Source organism: Mytilus galloprovincialis, chromosome 12 (assembly GCF_965363235.1).
Source record: "Mytilus galloprovincialis chromosome 12, xbMytGall1.hap1.1, whole genome shotgun sequence".
Lineage (NCBI taxonomy): Eukaryota > Metazoa > Mollusca > Bivalvia > Mytilida > Mytilidae > Mytilus > Mytilus galloprovincialis.
Window position 1 is genome coordinate 10,717,653 of NC_134849.1, and position 12,941 is coordinate 10,730,593.

The window sequence follows — 12,941 nt, forward strand, 5'->3', positions numbered from 1 at the left end:
AATTTTTGGCCTACATAGCTAGTTGACACACAATGAATGTTGTGTTAGAACTTAAAAAAATTAAATTGGACATTTACCTGCTATGGTCCAATATACAAAATCTAAATACATGATTTGATTCAGCATATTTTAAAAAGAACCCCAACAATTCAATTTTTGATGAAATCAAAGAAAGTTAAATTTTGGAACCTCTAGAACTCAATGTGGACCAATTTGATAAAGGGGCCCAGACATCACAAATCTAAATAAACGATTAGAATCGGCATATCAAAGAACCCCAATAATTCAATTTTTGATGAAATCAAACAAAGTTTAATTTTGGACCCTTTTGGCCCCTCATTCCTAAACTGTTGGAACCAAAACTCTAAAAACCAATCCCAATCTTCCTTTTGTGGTCATAGATTTCTATTTACTTATACATACTAAAGTTATTATCCTGAAATCATTGGTCTTGGATGACGCTCAACAAGGCAGATGACAACAACGTATAACAAATATCAACTAAATTTTTTTTAATTATTTTTGCGGTTGTATCAAACGGACATATAAACCCATAACGTTAAAAGTGAATGTACCCAAATTCATGCTTCATTAAAAATTTGTGTGAATAAGCATTGTGTATACATTTTTTATATTATTTGGTTGATGCAAACTTCAGTTAGAGAATGGAAACAGAAAATTCAGCATTGTTTCCATAATTGTAAAGAAATATTTAACTTAAATGGAAATTAAGACCTCATTTAACACAAAATTAAAAATAAAAGGTTGAAAAATAAAAGGCAAAGCTACAATATTTACAAACCTTTCGGCTCACTAATGCCATGAATTGATAGCCATACCACAGTGGTAACATCCTGTGTTATCTGATCTAGAAAAGAAAAAAAATACAAAAATAAATATGTAGTAAATATATATACTGTCTTAAGTGTTGAGGTACAATATCCAATAAAGAAAAATAAATCTAACATTAAGACGAAGTTGCAAGTGTTGAATTAATATTTCTGAATGCAGTTGTTTACCAGCCCAGAATTGCATCAATTGAGGGCAGTATGTTTATTATACTAAGTGCTTGCAGAAATTAATCCTAACTACATAAGCCAAGGTTGTTTATAATTATTAGGATTTTAAATAGCATGAAACATAACCAGTGCTTAACAATTGTAAAGTATTGTGTAACTTATATTCAGAACTGTTAACGTTGGATTATGTTGCTTGATGAATTTGGTGATTAGATTTTGTCAGTTGTCATGGTTGTTGTAGGATTTTTCCTGGATTTCAGTATTTCTGTTATTCTACTTTTTTTGTTATGTATAACAGTCAGGGGACTTACTTAAACAAGTGATTTTCTAAATCACTGATTCAAGTAACATTATTTCCATTAAGGTTGGAAGTTAGAGTTGTCTTTCTTTAATAATCACCTATTTTTAAAAAGTAGTACAAATTAATCACTAGAAGAAGTGATTTAATATTAGTGTAACTTTAAATATAGAATACTAATGATCCAGGGTCTAATTATGTTTCTGAACTTATCAGAACCAACATCTGTGTTGTCTAGGATGACCAGGTCATTTCAGGTGATGATCTTGTACTGAATCTAGGATAATGACATAAAAATTACTTGTTTAAGTATCAGACCTCAATTTCCTTATCAAAAATCACTTCTTTAAGTATCATTCTTTTAATAACCCCCACTAATTTCAACACCCCACGAACAGTGAAATTTTTATCGCGAACAGTAGAATTTTATTACATAATATGAAAGATGAAACCTTGAACTTCACAGGAAAAATACTCCCACTGCTGTGAAAAATCTTTTAAGAAAGTATCAGTTCATTATGTAAAGCCATTATTATAGCATTTTTTCAACTAAAATAGAATTTTCAGGTAAATGATAGCATCAAAGGCATAAACCTTGCTACTTAAAAGAAGCAAAAAGTTCATATTTTTTAATTTACTAATTAAAAGATGTTTATTAAAACATATATGTGTTTAAAATTTTGAAAAAACCACAAAATCCCAATTTGTGAAAAAACCTCGAATTTGCTACTCAAATAAGTGATTTAAAAATCACTTATTTCAGTAAGTCCCCTGACTGTATAACAGCACTTACAAAAAGATTTTAATCATTTTAATTAGCCAAACATCATGTAGTCGCCAGAAATATGGTCATTGTATCGAAGCACATGTGAATGGTTCCAGTATGAAAAGAAGATAATTACACTTTTGCGAGATATGAACAAAGAAATGTTTAGCAACATTTTGAAAGCATATATTTCATGCTATTATCATTGCATGAAGTTTTAGAAGAACAATAATGTATACAAAATCATACATGTACATGTATTATTGGGGAAAAAAATGAAAAGCAAAGGAAGGGTGCTTTGGCTGTTGTCTTTCATTCTAAGGTCATGGTCAAATGGTGAGTACCCTGATTTAACATAAGTGAATTTCTTTGTTAGTGTGAGTAACCCTGCAAAGACGCCATTGGCATTGCAACAATTAATAAAAGTATATTTCAGGTGTAAGTAGGATGACAAAAGTATCTCTCATATTTGGAACTTGTAGCTTAACAGTGGAAAAGGTGTTTTCTAGAATTGATGCCACAGTAAACCAATCTTATTTCTCGGATTTAAACAAATGAGTAAAGGTTCTGTGCTACAAGAAAAAAAAGTATCATAAGTATAATGTGTACATACATTTTGAAGTTATTTTGCATTTTTTACAAAAAATATTTACATGGTAATAATGAGAAGTTCTGTTAATATTCACATGCAAATTTCAAAAACGCACACATGACATAGAGGGAATTAAAAGCCATATCTAGTTGTTACAATGGTCAACAAATATGGTCATAATTTAACTTAGGACTCAATAAAAACCAACGCATCCCAGCTGGAGAAAACTCTGCAAATTTTGTTTGTTTTTGGATTTGCAAATTTTAAATTCTTCTTCTTGTCTTTATCATGTTTATGTGTTTACAGATTTTTTTACATCATTTATTAATCTCCCACATTCATGACATTTGAATCAAATGATTGATGATTTGAAACAATCACATGGTCACAGTGTGCCCACATATAACGCATCCAAAGACGATTGTGTAAGATTTATTTTAATTCATTCAGAAGTTATATTATAACTTGCTTATTTCTAAAAATCTGACATTTTTTTTTTTAATGTTGCAATGTATTGTAATGAAAGAAAAAACAGTGTATCGTAATTTTCTGTCGATAAACACATCTACATATTTTGTTCTTGTTATCTACAGAGTTTTATAAAATTCTGTTGAGTGGTTTCAGAGGAGTTGGGATGACTAGAACAGGACTGATGGACAAAGTCAAAAACATTATACCCTACAGAACTTTGATCCATGGGTTATAATTAATGTACATGAAATAAAAATCTCAGACATAAGAGATTTTATTTTACTTACACACAATTTTCCATTAGGATCCCCATTGATGCAAACTGTCACATGTCAGTTCTTACCATGCTGACCAAACCAATCACTCTGTTTTTCTCGATACTGTAACAAAAAAGAAAGATACATGTATAACAAAGGTATATGTTCCATACTCCAAGGTATATCTAAAAGTAAATGTCCATAAAAACTGTCAATACAAAATCCCACTATCATATCACTATTAGGTAAAAATACCATTTTTTTTTTAATCATTGTTAATGTTCCATTTTCTGTTCATCGTTCCAGAGTTTTATTTTTTTTACACTATCTACATGTATAGTATATAAATACAAATGGTGTTGTGATGTAAACAAATGACACCATAATGACATTTATGTGGTGAAAACAGATACTTTTGCAGTATAAGCTATTTATTTGTCTAGCAAATATGAATAATTGCATACAATTCACATTTTGTATCATAATCCTTCATGCTTAACAAATAAATTATATACATGTACATGTAATCTGGCATATTTGACTGTAAACACTGAATTTGACTGAGAATGTGTATGTATGCATTGAAAGAAGTGAGCTCCTTCTTCATACGACCGCAGAGGTTGAACCCTGAACGGTTGGGGCAAGTATGGACACAACATTCAAGCTGGATTCAGCTCTAAATTTGGATTGTGATTAAATAGTTGACACATCATAGGTTTCTGACACAGAATGAATGTGTTCTAATGAACTTAAAATTTTTGTTTTCACTTAGAGCAATTCACTATGCTGTTGAATATTAAACCTCTCAAAAAAATGTTTGAAGAAATTTTCTTTTTTATTTATGAAATTTCAAATGAGAAAAATTGAACCCAATTTTTTTAATCACATCCCCCTTTCCCTTATTCCAAAACTAATCTCAATTAAAATTTCTAATGGAGTTTGCAACAATAACTACTCATTTAAATACATCATAAAATATTAAGATGTAAAAAAACTGCTTGTTATCACTGAATGGTAAAGATTATTTTAATTTATCAGTTGGTAGTAAAAAGTGAATATACATTGTATATTGTATATAACAAAGATTTAAGTTGATTCTGGACAAAGAAAGATAACTCCAATTAAAAAAAAATCTTGCTATTGCACAATATTTTGCAATTAGATATTTCTTGCTTACTATTCTGGACAAAGAAAGATAACTCTAATCAAAAAAAAATTTGCTATTTCACAATATTGTGCAATTAGATATTTCTTGCCATTGTGCAATACTGTGCAATTGAAAAGACTTGCTATTGCACAATACTTAATATAATAATTTTAGATCCTGATTTGGACTAACTTGAAAACTGGGCCCATAATAATCATAGAGCTGATAGCTCTGAAGTGGAAGAAGGTGAATAAAAGGTAACTTGAATTACCATAAAAGCAGCCCCACTTACCCAGGCTGCTTTGTTCCATTATCGTTAAAATGTATTTTTTTTCTTCAAACAAGAAAAGGTCATAAGTACATGGATTTCCCATCCGTACAATCATTTTCTATGTTCAGTTGACTATGAAAATTAGGTAAAATCTTTAATTTGGCAGTAATTAAGAAGATCATATCAAGAGGAACACATGTGTACTAAGTTTCAAGTTGATTGGATTTCAACTTCATCAAAAACTACCTCGACCATAAACTTTATAACCAGAAGCAGGACGGACGGACAGACTAGAAAACATATTGCCCATAAATGGAGCATAAAAATAGTAAGACTTGTTACATACCTGCCAACTTTTGAAAGTTCCCATATGGGTTTTTACTGCACAACAATTTTAAAGGTTACAATTTTTTGTCTAGAAAAAGTGTCATATTTGTATGATGAACTTACATGCCTTTTCCTTAAGTCTGTTTGCATGATTCTAGTTATATATTAAATCGGTAGAAAAAATATACATGAAGCTAGCAGACCAGGGTTTATTTTCCAGATTAAGAATATTAGATGCTTGTTGAAATTTCCAATTTTGAATTATGCACAAAGATGGACCTTTAACAGGTTGGGAACAACACTCCAAATGAGGGTAACCTAACTGGAAGATCATCACAACCCACTGTAAAAAATGAACACAAAATAGAATTTTTCAATAAAATGCTGAAAATAGGCTTTAAAGTATTAAAATGCATTGCAAAAAACAAATATTTCATTAAATAAATTTAAGTAGAATATTCCTATGATATTCCTTTTCATATTGGATACAAATTTTATTGAGTCTACTGCAGACACTTTGTAGTCAAAGTGTTTCAACTGAGGTACTACACAGGCGTCAAAAGGCGTCATTATGGAGTAAAGGGGGTGGCGTCAAAAAGCGTCATTATGGAGGAAAGGGTTAAGTACTGAATGGTCAAAACATCATGTTTTTTTATCGACATAAATTTTGTCATAAATGTAACCAAATGATGTAGACATTGTGTTTTTTCTTCAAATTTCCATCAAATTGTAATGTTTATAGTTCCATTATTGCCTCTCTATTTGAATAAAATAAAATAATAAGAAGAATCTGTTTCTTGTTTTGTTTTGTTTTGTTTTTGACAAATGATTGTTCACTGCTAGCAAATGAATCATTATATTTATATATCTTATCTGTATATATTTTTGTTCATGTCTTCATCTCCTTATCATTTGTAAATGTATAGACAAATAAGAAAGAAATAAGCTCCACATGTATATTTGCAACATCGTAAATTAATTAAAAATACATTCTGTAGTAAACAAAATTATGATATAAACTTCAATTTAATCCTTGAAAGGAGGTCTAGATTGCTAAAATAATTTATAAATTTAAATTTTTTTATTTGTCCAAAATCATTTAAATTCATTTAATCAACATCCTTTTATGATTATTTGATTAAAATATTAATCATTTATAGTCTTTTTACAATTTACATTTTTAAAAGCAAAATAACTGAAAACAGGATAAAACAAAGGGAAGTAACAAAAAAGTATTTCAATATTCCCAATACACATCGTTTTGATAACACAACGGCAGTTAGCCGGAGGTAAACATCGTTGATTACCAGTATGTTTGACACCCAAGCTGTCAAGTGAAGCCATATAATTATACATCTTCTTTGATGTTCAGGTAAAATTTAACACAGGTGTCAATTACACCCGTACAGTAGTAAGAAATGATCAAATATGGCGTCTGAAAAATTTCATACACGGGAGTTTTTTCTCCTAAACGGGAGGTTCACATGTATGTTACGAAGGGCATCTAATTCACATGACAAAGGAAAACCATGAATAAAGACAACACTTTATATATCCTTTTTATTTATATAAAAACAAAATCTTCTTGTCTGCAGGATTGCAAATTCGTAACTTCAAGGGCGAACTTGTAAACAGGGCGAGTTGTCCCGATACCAAATTCACGCATGCGTAATACAAATATCTACAGTTAAAACATCCTGTTACAAGTAAACAAATAACGTTCATGTGGATGAGATGAAATCTAATAATTTACATAAATAAAAGGGTCATATTTACGATAGTGATTGTTTTACAATCATAATTTACAAATTAAATGATTCAGATGCCTAATCATGTGTAAAAATCGGTGTCAGGAATCTAAGTTGTTTTGAAATTGTAATACACGAAATGAATGCGGCATACGGAGACTCAATGCCAATGGTCAGCCCCTTAAGTCTTCAGAAGACTTGACGTCTTCTTCCACTGAAAAATCTAAGTACATTTTTGGATTCAGCATATCAAAGAACCCCAAGATTTCAATTTTTGTTAAAATCAGACTAAGTTTAATTTTGGACCCTTTGGACTTTAGTGCAGACCAATTTGAAAACAGGACCAAAAATGAAGAATCTACATACACAGTTAGATTTGGTATATCAAAGAACCCCATTTATTCAATTTTTGATGAAATCAAACAAAGTTTAATTTTGGACCCCGATTTGGACCAACTTGAAAACTGGGCCAATAATCAAGAATCTAAGTACATTTTTAGATTCAGCATATCAAAGAACCTAACTGATTCATTTTTTGTCAAAATCAAACTAAGTTTAATTTTGGACCCTTTGGACCTTAATGTAGACCAATTTGAAAACGGGACCAAAAGTTAAGAATCTACATACACAGTCATGACAGTTAGATTCGGCATATCAAAGAACCCAATTATTCAATTTTGATGAAATCAAACAAAGTTTAATTTTGGACCCTTTGGGCCCCTTATTCTGTTGGGACCAAAACTCCCAAAATCAATACCAACTTCCTTTTATGGTCATAAACCTTGTGTTTAAATTTCATAGATTTCTATTTACTTATACTAACGTTATGGTGCGAAAACCAAGAAAAATGCTTATTTGGGTCCCTTTTTGGCCCCTAATTCCTAAACTGTTGGGACCTAAACTCCCAAAATCAATACCAACCTTCCTTTTGTAGTCATTAACATTGTGTTTAAATTTCATTGATTTCTATTTACTTAAACTAAAGTTATTGTGCGAAAACCAAGAATAATGCTTATTTGGGCCCTTTTTTGGCCCCTAATTCCTAAACTGTTGAAACCAAAACTCCCAAAATCAATCCCAACCGTTTTTTTGTGGTCATAAATCTTGTGTCAAAATTTCATAGATTTCTATTAACTTAAACTAAAGTTATAGTGCGAAAACCAAGAAAATGCTTATTTGGGCCCTTTTTGGCCCCTAATTCCTAAAATGTTGGGACCAAAACTCCCAAAATCAATACCAACCTTCCTTTTGTGGTCATAAACCTTGTGTTAAAATTTCATAGATTTCCATTCACTTTTACTAAAGTTAGAGTGCGAAAACTAAAAGTATTGGGACGACGACGACGACGACGCCAACGTGATAGCAATATATGACGAAAAATTTTTCAAATTTTGCGGTCGTATAAAAATCTAAATTTTATGCATTTGAATAGTTATATACCTTTTATGGCAGGAATTTCATTGCAAACTCCATGATTATTAAAATCTGCTGAGGCTTGAGGTCCTTTAGGATATCCAGTTGTGATTGGTCTTAGTTGATTGTTCAGACTATATGTCTCTTCCAGACATGCATCTGATCCATGGTTTGATACAGTTAATTTTCTCTCCTGAATCTTCACAGAACTGAGCACACTGTAACATTTTCAACATCTCGAATCAGCTGACACTGCTCATGATCACATGCTGAGTATAATTCTAGCCTTTTTGGGTAACTGAGAAGTCAAGTAATGCAATGGTCTGCACATCTACTCTGAGATGCACAATGTACATGACGTAGTTTAAAATCAATTTTAAGGCACTGCTTTGCTGCAGAAAGCTTATTCTTACAAAACTTGGGCTGTTCATTTGACATACATGTGGATCCCTTATTATGAAGCTCTTCAATCATCTCTTCAAGTCGTGTAAATGTGTCATTTTCATCTGTTGCAATATTGTCTAGACCTTGTAAACTTGTTCTTTTTGAAGCTGCATATGTTTGTAAGATTCTATACAAGGATGACTTTCTTAATGGAGTAAAGTCAGTATTTTCACAATAAGAAAGATATATATCATATATATATTAACCATCTGTGAAAGACATACTGTTCTGACTACATCTGGAATACTTAGACTTTTGCCACAGAGTCCAATTTCATATCTGGTGTTTCATACATTTAACTAACTGATTGAACAAAACAGGAGTCAGTTAAGAATGCCATAGAATGTTTTAATTTGACAGTGTTCATCCTTTTTCTGGGGTATTTTTCTTTGACCATGTCAACTAATCCTGTGGTTTCAATATCTAATATTTAGACTGATAATACATGTAGCTTGAAATGTTAGGTATGTATCTGTTTATATCTGACTTTGTGTATTTTTTGGACAGAACAGCCAGCAGTTGCTACTTTAATACATTGTTTTCAGTCTGTATGTTCATCTTAAATAATGTTAATATAAATCCTTCAGGTAATGAAGTTGTAATTCCAGAAGATAGTTTTGCTTTCTTTTAAATTCATCAGACTGGCCAGGTGCAATTCAAATATGTGTGATACAACTTCCTCAGTTTTTTTCGTGTATAGTATCTTTTGGTGCAGTCTGATGTACTATTCCAAGTTGCTTTAGTTGCAATTTTAAGGAACTCACAGTATTATTTGAGATCAGTGTCAAACAGTTATTAACATTACCAAGTTGATGATCAGTACATGTACTTCCCTGTGCCACAAAAATTCTGATGTCTGACTCCAATTTGATATCTGTGAATCTGTAATAGATCCCTGAAATAAAAGAATACAATTAACAGATATCTATGAACATGATACATTAATAATTCTTATAATAATATGATTTGCATATATCAATAAATACTTGAACGGGATTGGTCAATTTCATTATTCCCCCTTGGTTTACACTTCAATAAATATAAACCAGGTGCTCCGCAGGGCGCAGCTTTATACGACCGCAGAGGTCGAACCCTGAACAGTTGGGCAAGTATGGACAAAACATTCAAGCATGATACAGCTCTGAATTTGGATTGTGATCAAATTTTTGACATTACATGGGTTTTTTTTACACAAAACAAATGCCAAGATTTTACAAATCAATTAAAGATTTCTTCTTCAAACTTTTTAAATCTAAAATTAAATAGTTGACACAGCATAGGTTTCTGACACAGAATGAATGTGGTCTAATGAACTTAAAAGGTTTTTTTTGCCTTTGAGCAAATCACTATGCTGTTGAATATTAATCCTCTCAAAAAAATGTTTGAAGAAATTTTCTTTTTATTTATGAAATCTGAAATGAGAAAAATTTAACCCCCCCCCTTTTTTTTCACATCCCCGTTTCCCTTTTTCAAAACTGATATCAATTCAAATTTCTAATGGAGTTTGCAACAATAACTACTCATTTAAATACATCATAAAATATTAAGATGTAAAAAAACTGCTTGTTATCACTGAATGGTAAAGATTATTTAAATTTATCAGTTGGTAGTAAAAAGTGTATATACATTGTATATTGTATATAACAAAGATTTAAGTTGATTCTGGACAAAGAAAGATAACTCCAATTAAAAAAAAATCTTGCTATTGCACAAATAGGATATTTCTTGCTTACTATTCTGGACAAAGAAAGATAACTCTAATTAAAAAAAAAATTGCTATTTCACAATATTGTGCAATTAGATATTTCTTGCCATTGCACAATACTGTGCAATTGAAAAGACTTGCTATTGCACAATACTTAATATAATAATTTTAGATCCTGATTTGGACCAACTTGAAAGCTGGGCCCATAATCAAAAATCTAAGTACATGTTTAGATTCAGCATATCAAAGAGGCCCAAGAATTCAATTTTTGTTAAAATCAAACTTAGTTTAATTTTGGACCCTTTGGACTTTAATGTAGAATTTGAAATTTGAAAACAGGACCAAAAATGAAGAATCTACATACACAGTTAGATTTGGCATATCAAAGAACCCCAAGGATTCAATTTTTGATGAAATCAAACAAAGTTTAATTTTGGACCCTTTGGACCTTAATGTAGACCAATTTGAAAACTGGACCAAAAAAACTTCAATAATCAAGAATCTAAGTACATTTTTAGATTCAACATATCAAAGAACCCAACCGATTCATTTTTTGTCAAAATCAAACTAAGTTTAATTTTGGACCCTTTGGACCTTAATGTAGACCAATTTGAAAACTGGACCAAAAGTTGAGAATCTACATATACAGTTAGATTCGGCATATCAAAGAACCCCAATTATTCAATTTTGATGAAATCAAACAAAGTTTAATTTTGGACCCTTTGGGCCCCTTTTTCCTAAACTGTTGGGACCAAAACTCCCAAAATCAATACCAACCTTCCTTATATGGTCATAAGCCTTGTGTTTAAATTTCATAGATTTGTATTTACTTATACTAACATTATAGTGCGAAAACCAAGAAAAATGCTTATTTGGGTCCCTTTTTGGCCCCTAATTCCTAATCTGTTGGGTCCTAAACTCCCAAAATAAATACCAACCTTCCTTTTGTGGTCATAAACATTGTGTTTAAATTTCATAGATTTCCATTTACTTAACCTAAGGTTATTGTGCAAAAACCAAGAAAAATGCTTATTTGGGCCCTTTATTGGCCCCTTATTCCTAAACTATTGAAACCAAAACTCCCAAAATCAATCCCAATCTTTCTTTTGTGGTCATAAACCTTGTGTCAAAATTTCATAGATTTCTATTAACTTAAACTAAAGTTATGGTGCGAAAACCAAGAAAATGCTTATTTGGGCCCTTTTTGGCCCCTTATTCCTAAAATGTTGGGACCAAAACTCCCAAAATCAATACCAACCTTCCTTTTATGGTCATAAACCTTATGTTAAAATTTCATAGATTTCTATTCACTTTTACTAAAGTTAGAGTGCGAAAACTAAAAGTATTCGGACGCCGGACGACGACGACGACGACGACGACGACGACGACGACGACGACGACGCAGACGCCAACGTGATAGCAATATACGACGAAAATTTTTTCAAAATTTGCGGTCGTATAAAAAGAAGATGTGGTATGAATGCCAATGAGACAACTATCCACAAAAGACCAAAATGATACAGACATTAACAACTATAGGTCACTGTACGGCCTTCAACAATGATCAAAGCCTATACTGCATAGTCAGCTATAATAGGCCCCGATAAGACAATGTAAAACAATTCAAACGAGAAAATGATACATTAATAATTCTTATAATAATATGATTTGCATATATCAATAAATACTGGAACAGGATTGGTCAATTTCATTATTCCCCCTTGGTTTACACTCCAATAAATATAAAAAAGAAGATGTGGTATGATTGCCAATGAGACAACTATCCACAAAAGACCAAAATGACACAGACATTAACAACTATAGGTCACTGTACGGCCTTCAACAATGATCAAAGCCCATACCCCATAGTCAGCTATAATAGGCCCTGATAAGACAATGTAAAACAATTCAAACGAGAAAATGATACATTAATAATTCTTATAATAATATGATTTGCATATATCAATAAATACTTGAACAGGATTGGTCAATTTCATTATTCCCCCTTGGTTTACACTCCAATAAATATAAAAAAGAAGATGTGGTATGATTGCCAATGAGACAACTATCCACAAAAGACCAAAATGACACAGACATTAACAACTATAGGTCACTGTACGGCCTTCAACAATGATCAAAGCCCATACCCCATAGTCAGCTATAATAGGCCCTGATAAGACAATGTAAAACAATTCAAACGAGAAAACTAATGGTCTATTTATGTAAAACAAGAGGCTGTCACAACAACAGCAAACCAAATTTATTAACATTTATTTGTATCCTGCCAATATCACAAGAACCATAACTGATGAACGGTGAAAATGAAAATCGTCAATATCAAATTTGACCTCCATTTTGTCATCAGTATCAACATATTAAAATTTGAAAAGCTTAGGTTGAATGGTTCATGAGTAAATGCACGGACACAACTGGAAAAGCCATTTTTCAATCTTTCAAGAACCATAACTCCTGAACGGTAAAAT

The 12,941-nt window shown here is 31.3% G+C and overlaps 1 protein-coding gene and 1 long non-coding RNA gene across 4 annotated transcripts in view; one reads left to right on the plus strand and one right to left on the minus strand.

Moving 5' to 3' along the window:
* LOC143055346 (fibroblast growth factor receptor 2-like) overlaps nucleotides 1-9,628 on the minus strand; it is a 28,212-nt gene extending 18,584 nt beyond the window's left edge. The window contains exons 1-3 of one of the 3 annotated variants that reach the window (XM_076228477.1): nucleotides 8,337-9,628; nucleotides 3,490-3,526; nucleotides 803-868 (exon numbers count right to left, since the gene is read on the minus strand). In XM_076228477.1, the coding sequence (XP_076084592.1) occupies nucleotides 803-853 (51 nt within the window). In that variant the 5' untranslated portion in view covers nucleotides 854-868; nucleotides 3,490-3,526; nucleotides 8,337-9,628. Of the gene's footprint in view, nucleotides 1-802; nucleotides 869-3,433; nucleotides 3,527-8,336 lie in introns of those variants that run through there. The other 2 variants (XM_076228478.1, XM_076228476.1) reach the window with 2 other exon arrangements.
* LOC143054208 (uncharacterized) overlaps nucleotides 1-12,941 on the plus strand; it is a 238,035-nt gene that overhangs the window by 163,783 nt on the left and 61,311 nt on the right. The gene's annotated exons all lie outside the window — the stretch shown is intronic.